Consider the following 12,221-nt stretch of genomic DNA (forward strand, 5'->3'; position numbering starts at 1 on the left):
AAGAGAAGGCTCTGGGGATCCCCTTGTGATGGTACACATGTATCTGACTTGAAGAAGAGATTTATAACCTTATAGAATTGTCATCTTCTGCTCTTTAGATAACAAAACTAGGATGGCACATTGAACGGTGCCTGCTCAAGAGGTTTGGAACAGTTTTTAAAAACTATTCCTAATACAATTCTGCAGTACGAGTCCTGGATTCTTAAAGCACTGAAGAGATGGTTTGACACTATCACTAAACCACCTGAGCTCCAAGGTCCAAGGATGCCAGATTTCCCTGGTCCAAGGTGCCAGAAAGGCACCATTTAGTACTCAGGAGGAGACAGTCTAGAAAACTTGACTCTGCTTTAGAAATGAGCCTATAAAATACAGGGCGCTGCCAAGCAAATTTTTTTATAGCAGATTATAGAAAACTGCAGAATCTTGCATACTGGAACTATCTAATGGGATTTGCTGAGATAAAAGGAAATTTCTAAAAGATGTGCCAAAATCATTTTGTTGTCTGTGAAGAAAAATGATGGATGCATCTATGAGTCTTTCAAAGTAGTAAATTTACAGTCTGCATTAAGCTGAACTCTAATATTAATATAACCTGCTGAATTTCTGGAAGTAATAAATCCAGGAATGTGACTAGATTCTAAATGTTAACTGAAAGAGTCAAAGTTTCTTGACTTTTTACAGGAAAAAAATTACTTATAATAGAATTAACTTTTTCAGATCCAGAAACGAGTTACATAGATCTGGTTTAAAAGCCACTTTGTTTTATTTACTGAGTTCCTAGTTGTAGTAAGGATGCTGTTTTTATTGACTGAAGCCTAGTGATAACAAAATTCCTGAGGTTTCTTGTGTAGATTCTCTGAAAATAGCCTGAGCATTCCCAAGAGATTGTTGCCTCATTGCCTAGCTTATGAGATTCCCTATGGATGTTTCTCAGTTACTGCAGAAAGTAAGAATACTAAAATAATTAATTTACGCCAAGACACTGTATCTGTTGCTGCTAATTTTCTTTCACCCTCAAAGTCAATTTGTACTGTCTACATGTTAAATATGTAAAAGCTCTGTAGCAACAGAAAGGTGAATAAGAAAAGTTCCAGTGCTAATTTACCCTCACATGTTCAATGGAAATTTTTCTCTTTTTTTTTTAACAAAGCCTTCCTAGGGAACTTCCTGCAGTTTTTAGAACTCAGTACGTGACCAGTATGCTTGTGTAATTGTGGTATTAGCTTACATCTGGTGAAGATGGAGGGATAAAGTGCAAATTATTGGATTTTTTTTTTTTTTTTTTTTTAATAGTACTGGAATTGTCTATGTGATTTTAAATGACAGTTCTTGGAAGGTCTAATGTGGACAAAAATCTTGAAGACAAAACTTCAGGATACTTCTGTGAAATTTTGAAATCTCTAGCTTTCTACTGTGAATTTCTGTTCTTGATTCCTACTGCCTTAGAGCTGTAAAACACAGATGTTACCTACTGTGAAGCACAGTGAATGGGGGGAAATGTGTGGAAGTCATGATCTTGAATTTTCTAAAGAATTGCTAAGTTTCCATGCTCCATCAAGCAACTTTTGCTCCCATTCTTGGTAATGTGGCATGTTATTACTTGTCTTTCTCTCATGCTGTTATTATGCTAGGTCAGAAAGCACTTTAAATATGAAAAGCAATAGATGGTCAGTTCAGAGGTTAGGAGTTCTGAAAGCACATATATACACAACAACCTTAAAATCACATATATAAAGGGTCCACTGATCCTACTCTTCCCATGTGAAATCGTATGGTTCCTGTTACAGCCTTTCCTGGCACTTGCTTTCAAAATCTAAGAAGATATTAACATTCTCATTCCCTACATTCTTGTTTCTTCTCTCCTGGTGAGGACCCGTATCACATAGACAAAAAAAAAAAAAAAAAATCTGTCTATCTCAATCCTTTTAATACAGGACTTCAGAAGGAAGATGATTTCTTTTTTTTCTCTGCCCCCTCAGAGTACAGTGTTCAAACAACACAGCACTCAAATGACTGTTCTCTGAGTATTAACAAAAAAGCCTCTTTACCATGGAATGAGTGACTAAAGCAGATCTCTGAGTATTTCTGCTACATCCAAAGGAACTGTAGCTCTGCTGTGAAACTTTGTTAACTTCATCTAGATGGTATGAAACCAAGGATAAAACATGTTGTCTGTGCTGGAGTGCAGTATGTTTCTAGAAATGTGAGATCTTCGCAGTCACAGACTGCAAGCTTTGTTAGCCTCTCCAGATCCTGAGCCAAAAATAAGCTGGTGTAACAGATGGGAAAGTGGGAAGCTGGAATTACTAGATGGGCAAAGTGAAAGTTCTTGGGTAATCTTAACTGCAATTTTTTGTGCTTTAAGTGCTTCCTTTGAAATTAAAATTTATTTCTTCAATTAATTTATATCTCTATACAATTTTTATGATTTTTCTGTAACCTTGATGTTAGAAGGTTTTGGTATTTTGTGGTGCTTGTTCATGCTTTTCAAGCATTTGCAGAAATAGGTTTTCCAGAGATATGTTTTTTAAAAAGTTGGTTTTTTAAGCAACTCTTTGTTTTCTGGTCATGAATTTTGTTAGATTAAAAAAAGTTTTATTTGTTTTCTTCAATTAAAAAATTATGGGAGTAAAAACTAGTGTCATCTTCTAGGATTCTATATTCATCTGATATAAATCTTAACGAAACTGAGGAGCTGTTTATGAATAAAATACAAGAAAGCAACACTACTATTCTTCAGAAGGCTCAAAAAAATGTAAATTGTCTTGGACAAAGCAGAAGAACACCAGTTGATCAGAATACTCCAAGTGGAGCTGTGCAGAAAGAAGTTGTTTGTTTGTCTGGTATTGAGGAAGAAATTCCAGAAGCAATCACTGATGCAGAAAGCGTTGAAGCTGCTGCAGGTAGGTTTGGAATTACACTTTTCTCTTTTTGTCTTTTATATAATTGTTCAAATAATTCTACAATTGTAAAAGTGAAGGCAAAATTAAAACTATTTTTACGGCACAAGCTGTCATGGATATTCTTTTCTATGGCCCACCTCATTGTCTCACTCTTTGAAAAAATTAATTGCTGCAGAAGTTAGGCAGGCACAGTTCCCAGCCAATGTGTGGTGTCATAAATCTGGAATTGCCAGGCACCAGACATGGTCATCACCATGTCCTGTCTTTTCCCTGGAATGCAGTGAGCTCCACTCCTCACCCCATGGGACTTCCATACAGCAGAGTATCTCCCTTGTTTTCCTTTCCTAGCAAGTTGCACTGCTTCCACTGTTGTTTTATGAGGGTTCTGGAAACTTTCATAATCTTCCATGCTACAGCTCTGAGTGAAATGATACAAGGAAATGTTTAACTGCTGAAGCGATGTCAGTGACACGGGCTCAAGCAGCACATCTGTTCAGGTGGGAGCCTGCAGCACGGCATGGCCCCAAACTCCCTCAGGGGCTGCTCTTAGGTGCAGAGGTTCCAGATCTCTGCAGAAAAAAATGAACTGGGTGCTTCATCTTCTGAAAGGGTAACTGCAGCACTTCTGTAGATACCAAATATGGAGCATTGGTCAAGTTTCTGGTAAGTCAAAATGAGAAGTAAAAATCAATGTTTGGAAAAGTTTTCAAGGAAAATCCTAGCTTGAATATGTAATAATAAAAAATGTAATTATGTCAGATTATTTTCAAATATTTTGTCTGTTCACTGTCAGTAGTCTCTTGTATGCCTGACAAAGTGAAAACAGCTTTTTCCCCTGTATGCAGGTAATTCCAAAGTAGAAACTGCGTCTGTGTTAGGACAAGACTTACTGATGCTCTACAAGAAGTGCTGTTGTCCTGATATTAATATTTGCGTAGAAGGCAAAGATTTTCAAGCTCACAGGTACATAAGTATTTACAGTAAAAAGTTTTTCAATCAATAACCATCCGGTATAAAATGCTGCTGTTACGATTTATCTGTAGGCAGTTATTGCTGGTGCTGTTCCCTATCTCTGAATTGTTACAGCTTTTAGATCTTATGTGTGGGGTGGCTATACTTTGACACTAATGAATCATCATCAACAGCAACCGTTTTGAAAAAAACTGCACTTTTAGCACTTCTAAGATTGCCACTGTAAACTCAATATATATTCAATATATACTCATGGAAATACTTGTAGATTTTTTCCTAACTTTATATCTATATGAAATACAAAATAATAACAAATAATCTGTGCTCTGTAAAGAAAATGAAAAATCTACTAATAAACTATCCAGTTATTAATGCTGAATAAAATTTTCATATAAGCAGAAAATTTCTTGGGTAGTAATTTTTGTTTTGGCTCTTTAGAATCTGCATACAAAATCTAGTTTTACTTTCATTACTTCAGCTATGTAGATGTAAAGATTGTCAGGAGCTTTTCCTAGATCAGAAGTCCAAGACTGTTTAACAACTTTCGCTTATCGAACTCCTGTGGCTTAGGAAAGCAAATTAAGGTGTCAGCACCATTCCTTGTATCTTTGATATAAATCCCTTTGCATATGAGATAGCAAAACTAGACAGCCTGTATTTTGTTCCCTTTGAGTATAATAAGTAACTGAGAGGGACTATAAAACCCCTCCATTACTTTTAGTACTTTTTCAACACAAAACTTGGGGGGGGGGGTGGTTTATTACTGACTTTATAGAAGATATGCCATAATAGTGTGGGTATTTGGATATATGCTACATTTTCAGAATGAAGTATGGTTAAAGAATGTTTGTTTCTTCTGGCCTACATCGTATGTCCTCAGGTACATAAGTTGGAGAAACAAATGCTTTAATGCAGAAAAAATAATGCAACAAAGAGCATCCATCAGCAGAGCTTCTTTAATTTAGGCCACTGACTGCCTGGAGCTATCTATCTAGTTTAACTAGCATCAAAAAATACGGCAGTAAATCATGGAGAAAACAAGGATGTTCTGAAACAGGCACAGGACTTGAGCTCATTTTAGCACTGTCATGTGAACAGTAGGAGCTGTAAGGGCGATGGAACTTTCAATATCATTGTGGTGAAAGCACCAGAACGATTTACTTACTGTAAGGAGTTTATTTTAAGTTCTCAAACAGGAGACAGGTTAGGACCTCAGAGTCTCCCCACCACTTGTGTCAGTATTCCTTACTTTTTCATGAAGTCCTGTGAACTTCCCGTAGACTTTAGTGTTGCTGGCTTAGGTCTTTAGTGTTGCATTCTTACAGAGCTCTGCATGAAGCAGGGTCACATTTGTTGGTAATAAGATTGGCACTAACCATCGCTGTAGGAAAGCACAGATCAAGTTAATTTCAAGTAATTTCAAAATAGTTTGGTATCTCCATATATTTATGAATATATGCTGATAAAATTTGAATTTAGGTACTACATATGTGTCCATATTCTGCCGAGTACCTGTCTTATTTAAAATGAGTCTTTGAAATATCCACTATGCCCTTGAAGTTGATCACTGTTCATTACTAAAATTTATTTGAAATATCCACTATGCCCTTGAAGTTGATCACTGTTCATTACTAAAATTTATTTGGAACAGAAGAAAAAACTGGAGATAAGTGTATTCCATATCTTTATGATATTGTGTTATTGTATCTTACAAAAGGAGATTGTGTATACCCAGAATTTCATACACTTCAAGTAATACCCATTATATATACTTCATGTAATACCCATTTACATGGGGATGTATTTCACTGAGATATGAAACGTTCGGTAAAAACTTTGTTGTTGTTATTTTTGCTGTATGACTCACAGGAGGAATGTGCGAGAAGTTTCTAATTTAAACTATTGAGACTTCTGAAGCAGGAGGAGGGAAGAGAGAGGAGAGAATACAGAATATAAAATGACTAGAGAAGAGACCATAAATAATCTTTGTGATTCTTCCTACGCAAAATGAGAGTGCTCAGAAACATTTTAAGAGACAATAAATACATGTAACAGAAAGGATTCTCATGCCTCGTATAACATTTTGCTTTTTCTGTCACAGGAAATACATGACATAAGCTAATTTTATAAATAATAGGAAGCTTAGCGAGTGTCATGAAAAAATTCTATGTATGAGAAATCTGTGGCTGTAGTAAGCCAGATAAGATACATAAAGGCTAACACTATAACTGGTGTGGATCTGGAAAAATGAAATCACAAAGCAGTTTTCATCCACTATCTTGTCTTCCTTTCTGCCACTACACTCCCACCTTAAGAGTCCTGTTGCAAAGGTCTTCTTACCTGGTATTTTGAAGGCTGATACTGGTAGAGATGCTGAGCTACAGACTGCAGCTCTGGGGTTTCTTTATTGTCTTTTATGGAAGTAGTAGTAAATTGAATTATCCCTGTTATGGCCAGTTATGCCTTTTAAATATAGAAGGGCAGTAAGTGTAAACAGAAGTAACTGACAGCTCTTGTTGTAAAAACACATCATATTGTCCCAGCCTTGTTAATATCAAGTTTTGTTTGGCTTTTGGTGGATAGCAAATTCTGAATAAAAGACCTTACATTCTTATCATTTTGATAAATACACGTTTTGTAAGATAAGAAGAATTTAAGATGTTCAGTACATAATTATTTATAATGGGGCTGTATAAAACTCTTTATTTAATACCTCTGTTATTTACTCTTACTTGGTAAATAAAACAGGAGAAATAAATGTGAAGTTTTAAATAAAGGGAAGGTGCTTGTGGTAATAGATTTCCTCTGTGTGAATCTCAAAGTCATACTAAAAACAAGCTTTAACTGAAAAATTTATAGAGTACTGTTTGGTTTTTTCTGTTGTATATTTTGAAATTCCAAACATACTGGGAGAAAAGGTATTCAGTACACAGCTGACACCTTAATGCATAAAGGGCAAAGATTTAAGTCAATGTTATCAAAGAGTCTCATCATGAATATTTGTATGTAGTGGAATAATGTTTACTTTTTCTCTCTCAGGGCCATTTTATGTGCCAGATCTAGTTACTTTGCTGCTATGCTGAGTGGAAGTTGGGCTGAGAGCTCTCAAGAGCACATCACTCTTCAAGGGTAAGTGTTGTCTCTGCAAGTCATGTGGGAGCAAAGGTAGGCAATTTAAAATCACTGCAAAGATGAAACAACGGTGCTGCGTACAGAGCGCTGAAGATTAATATGCCTTGACACTTTTCTCCAGCCTGATACATTTCTTGAGTACTGTTTTGACTTCAGGATGAAACTCTGTGTGTAGTGTATTTGTTAATACTGTCAGATGATTCAGAAAAGTCTTTTTCATCAGCAGAAGAGCACTAATCCTTTTTGTAGAGTATGTTTTAATATTCACAATCTACTTGAGAAATATTTTCTTTCACTTCTTGTTGTACATGGCATGAAAAATACTGTGTCTGAACAATATATTTTTCATACTTATTTGTACAATAAGTACATTTACAATGTAAAGATAAATAACATTTCCTAAATAGTGTCTAATTAAGATATTCCAGCAGAATATACTAAAGCAATTTGATCTAGTGGGCTTGTTCACCATGACCTTCTGTGTGAGAATAGTGGAGCTGTCACTGTAGGATGAATACTTAAGACTTCATAGATAAGCTGGGGACTGCCAGGTTAGTTCATTTCAGAATCAGAAAACTCTATTGAAATACATTCAATTTCCTTTAAAAGCAAAGGAGTCCTGATCCATGTACATGTTGGCTTCTTTGTCAGAATGATGTTGGCTGACTCAGTTTTCTTGAGAAAGAACTGTGGTACCTTACAGTGCTGCAAAATGTAACTGCTTTGTGTTAATATAAAATGTCTTGGCCAAGTGATACTTTCTGAAATGTTCATTTTAGGTTCCTGTCAGTGCAATATTGCTGCTGCAAAATTAGAAAGGTTATCTGTTGATTTGGTTATAATTTCCAAATCCTTATGAAACAATATATTTGTAATTTAATTAATTCCTTAATTTTTATGGTGCTTTAGAGGCTGATAGTCACCAATTACTCTGGTGTTTACGTTTCTCTTTCTGTAATTATTTTCTCTGTGGTTAAGAAATTTTCATCCTTATTTTTCAGTAGAGGCATTTTCCTGAGAAGTACTGAATTCTTATATGAGACTATTCTCACGCCAATGCCTCATAATTCCTGTTATTATGAGTCATATCCATAATTTTACCTTTTCCCCTTCACTTTTGTGCTTAGTGCTGGTTTCTGTGCTGTCTTCTACAACACTTATAAATGAAGTACATATGGCTTACTCTGAAATAATGAAAATTCTTCTTAAGGTAACAGCTGTCAAGACTGTGGGGAAGCTCCTTCTTGCTGGCTTTATGGCTGTTGTGTGTCCTGCTATACAGGGAGACAGCTGTGCTGATTTTGCTTCTCTGCACATTGCAACGCTGGGTTTTTTTCCTTTTGCTTTTAGTCATCAGTGTCAACTGCTTAAACGTGTCTAATGTTTTAAAGGGTCTTAGCTCTGCATGAGTGTTCCATCTACAGTAATGCACGCAGCACTTGTGGGTCCTGAAGATTGCACACAAAAATGTACGTGCACAAGTACAAGGAAGTGTTGTTCAGATCATGTCCATCACTGAGGCATTCTGTGCCTCTCTGCATTAAGATGCTGGGACTGTGAAAGGATGCAAACGCTGCTGTGTAGGACTGCCAGCTTCCTTAAGCTGAATAAAGACTTTCTAAAACTTCTGAGTAACGCTTCTACTTAGCATTGTAATAAAACTACTAAATGTATTCTTAGTGTTGTAAAAACATAAATATCATAAAATACTTAATTATAATAAAACAATTTTAAAATACATAGTTACATAATAGTTTACTTATGGCTAGTAAAAAGCTTGGCAATGATGAAAAAAATTCTTCCATATCCGTGTAAATAATATTGTTATTAGTCTTAGTCTGCTTATTACTTATTTTTAAAGATATAAAGTGTTAGAAAGTTTCAGCAAGTCCATCAAGTAGCTAAATTCACCCAAATGTAGTCCATTTAGACACTTTCGCATTGCAAAATCTTATTGTTTTAATTTAACCAGATCATTTGCCTTCCATTCACAGAGCAGCTGGATCATGTACCAGCTTTTGGACCAACTTCCTTTGGCTAAGAAATGTGATGCATTTTATTATGGGCATGTCTTTATTTTTTCATTCTTCTTTTTTGCAGCATAAGCCAAGCAGAAATGAATGTCATCTTGCATTTTATATATGGAGCTATTTTGGACTTCCCAGATGAAGTTGATGTTGGGTATATGTCAAATTTTATTATTTTTTAATTTTAGTTTGTGCTTGTTTGCTTGTTTTATATTTTCTCAGTTAAAAGTCAAAAGGAAAACTCCAAAAATAAAGCTGTTGAAGAAATCTTATCTGACAGCTACCAGAAAAGGTGTGCCAGCTGGTTTTGGAATACTCTATGAGGAGATGTGATGTTTTATACCAAAATAATTCCCAATTTGCCTGTACCTTCCTTTTAGTTTTCAGAATAATATATAAAATGTGTGAATGTATATAAAAGTTAGTATTTTGAATTTATTTTTACATAATCATTCGAGGTGATGAGAAGACTAAGCAGTTAATCTTAGATCCATGAAAGATGATATATAGGAACCAATGTAAGTGTTGGCATTTTCTTCTGGGATAGTTTTTAATCACAGTTTTATACATAATCCTGTGTTAGTGAAGTAAATTCTGAAATTTGTGAATTATTCTCTGAAACCATTTATACATTAGGTGATGAACTCTGCCACTAAACATTAAAATGCTACAATTTCCTAAAAATATGGAATTGATTATAATGTCCCAATATCAATGTTTAGCCAATTAATTGATCTATAAAATAAAATTATTATATTGATTATTTTCTAAATTAATAGTTTACTCACTCTGCTTTATAAGAATGTCATCAATAAAATTTTATGTAATCTTTGGGGAAAAAAAACTTACAAAGTTCTGGAACTCCACTGGCACAAATATTTTTTTTCATTTGCTGTCCTTAAAATAGGGAAACTGAGTCTTCTAAACAGCTTCTCAGCTAGTGACTGGGGCTTGTTTTTATACAGGCTGAACTCGATGGCTGGGAGATTATTATTATTAGGTCAATGTATGTTTCTGTTTTGAAGATTATTCTTTAGCGAGTGTCACGCTTGGTTGTCAATCTCTTTCTGCAGTAAGTAACCAAGAGGTGAAGTTAGTGTGTAAATTGTCCTCTAAGGAAAATGCAGCTATCACAAGGATTTTTTGATTCCTGTCACTACTGCTTTCTCTTTAGTCGCATGTTGGGCATTGCAGACATGTATGGGCTGGATGGACTAAAAGAAGTAGCTATCTACATTTTGAAAAGAGATTACTGCAATTTTTTCCAAAAGGTACGTCACTGCTCGTGCTGCTTAGTGAGCTATAGAGCCTGAGAATTTCAAATCTATTACTTAACACTAACTCACAGTGACAAGATACGTAAGACCTACGTGATCAAGGTGTTGGCTGAAGTCAGCACACCTATTCTCAGGTGTGAACCTGGGACAGATGGTGGGGGTAAGGCCTGTGATATCATCCACCTGTTTACAGACACTGATTAAAAGCGGTATTCCACGTGATTAATTCAATGTATTAAATTACACTGAGTATAGTTTAATATGTGCTGCTGTGAATGTAACCGTTCTTGGTGGGCATGTGGAAATGCTATATATTTGCGTATCTTGTTTCATGAGCATATATTTAGGAAAAAAAAGTCTGTTCAATTAAAATGGGTTTAAAAACAAGCACAAGCTTAGAGTTGAGCATTTTCATGCATTAGGCTCATGAGGCTGAATCCTGCTTTACTGACATGTGGAAATAGATAACTACATAAAGGCAAACAAACTTAAGTACGTGGCAGCTGGCATTACTTCTGAATCTTTGAACTGATAATTTTGTACTTCTGTATGGTTTCTGTAAATCAAAATGTACAATAATTGTGATAATTTTCTAACAACTCTAGCCTGTTCCTGGCAAAGAGCAACCGGTACTAGAATGCATGGCTATTGCTCATTCATTGGGAGTGGAAAACCTATATGATGCCTGCATGAAGTAAGTAAAATAAAATTAAATTGGTTTTAGTTTATCTGCTTTCTGTTGAAATGATTTTATTTTGCAAGACAGGGTTTATTTTGGCATATGAAATGTTAACATTTTCTAAGTTTTTTCTTTGCAATATTTTAGAGGTATCATTTATGCTAACAAGTGAAGATAAAACATTTTTCATCTTTCTTACCTAAGAATGGCTCTCTTTTCAACAGATGGGTAGGAAAACATTTTGCAAGATGTTTTTCAGAGAAAAGCTTTGCCAATTTACCTACTGAACTTCAGAACAATTGTCTTGTTATGTTGATTAACTCTTTGGTAAGTATTGTGCTTTGTATAAAAATAGAGTAATGTAAATTGTTTCCTTATTTAGCTGTACAAGGTAATTTAAGAGATAAGAAATACAATCTTAAGTCTGTAGTACATTTATACTATGTAAAAGTTCCAATTAAAATAACAATTTAAAAAAGTATTTTGATGTGAAACGTCATTGTTATGCTTCATGCCACACAGTCGAGTGATCATCGCATCCAAGTCCAACATAATAATAGAAAACAAGTGTATGAAACACAACTGTGACATCATAATGCAACATTATGGAAGTGTTCAAGGCCAGACTGGATGGGGCTCTGGGAAAGCTGGTCTAGTAGAAAGTATCCCTGCCTCTGATTAGAGGACATGTAAGGTCCTTTTCAAGCCAGGCCATCCTATGATTCTGATTATGTGCTTGGATAATGAGGAGCAGGAAATGACTGTATCAGTTTGTGTTACATGGTGGCAAACATAATTTGTGATTGCCTTTTCATCTTTACCTGTATTCTAATTTGGAAAAATTTGACTGCTTTTTTTTCAGACCTCAGGTGGTCACTGGCTATCAAGGATCACAGGCTATTTGTTTAGAGGCAGGGTGACTTTACAAAAATAAAGTAGCAGTATAGTATCCATATCTTTTACTTCTCTACTATGCTGGTCCGCCCAAAGCTCCTCTTTCATTTTTTGTGGCACTTAGTTACGTTGTTCCAATTTAGACCTGCTTAAATTTAAGTGTTTTCTAATTGTATTTCTGTATAAAACTATGCTCAGAGCTGACTTAAGGTAACTGCTTTGAACTAGACCTGTTAACAGAACTTTGGTCAAGTACTCAGCCTGTAAATTGAAAAAACTGAATTGTAACAGATATATGAAAAGTACATAGAAATAAAGGTAAATCTGTAGAGCTGCT

General features: G+C 35.2%; 1 protein-coding gene across 1 annotated transcript in view; it reads left to right on the plus strand.

Moving 5' to 3' along the window:
• The window catches only part of BTBD8 (BTB domain containing 8), a 41,231-nt gene that overhangs the window by 5,816 nt on the left and 23,194 nt on the right, over positions 1-12,221 (plus strand). The window contains exons 3-9 of the mRNA XM_040072768.2: positions 2,653-2,903; positions 3,749-3,866; positions 6,915-7,004; positions 9,108-9,188; positions 10,209-10,305; positions 10,917-11,005; positions 11,215-11,317. Coding sequence (XP_039928702.1) covers positions 2,653-2,903; positions 3,749-3,866; positions 6,915-7,004; positions 9,108-9,188; positions 10,209-10,305; positions 10,917-11,005; positions 11,215-11,317 — 829 coding nt within the window. The remainder of the gene's footprint in view (positions 1-2,652; positions 2,904-3,748; positions 3,867-6,914; positions 7,005-9,107; positions 9,189-10,208; positions 10,306-10,916; positions 11,006-11,214; positions 11,318-12,221) is intronic.

Source organism: Hirundo rustica, chromosome 9, assembly GCF_015227805.2.
Source record: "Hirundo rustica isolate bHirRus1 chromosome 9, bHirRus1.pri.v3, whole genome shotgun sequence".
NCBI classification, from domain to species: Eukaryota; Metazoa; Chordata; class Aves; order Passeriformes; family Hirundinidae; genus Hirundo; species Hirundo rustica.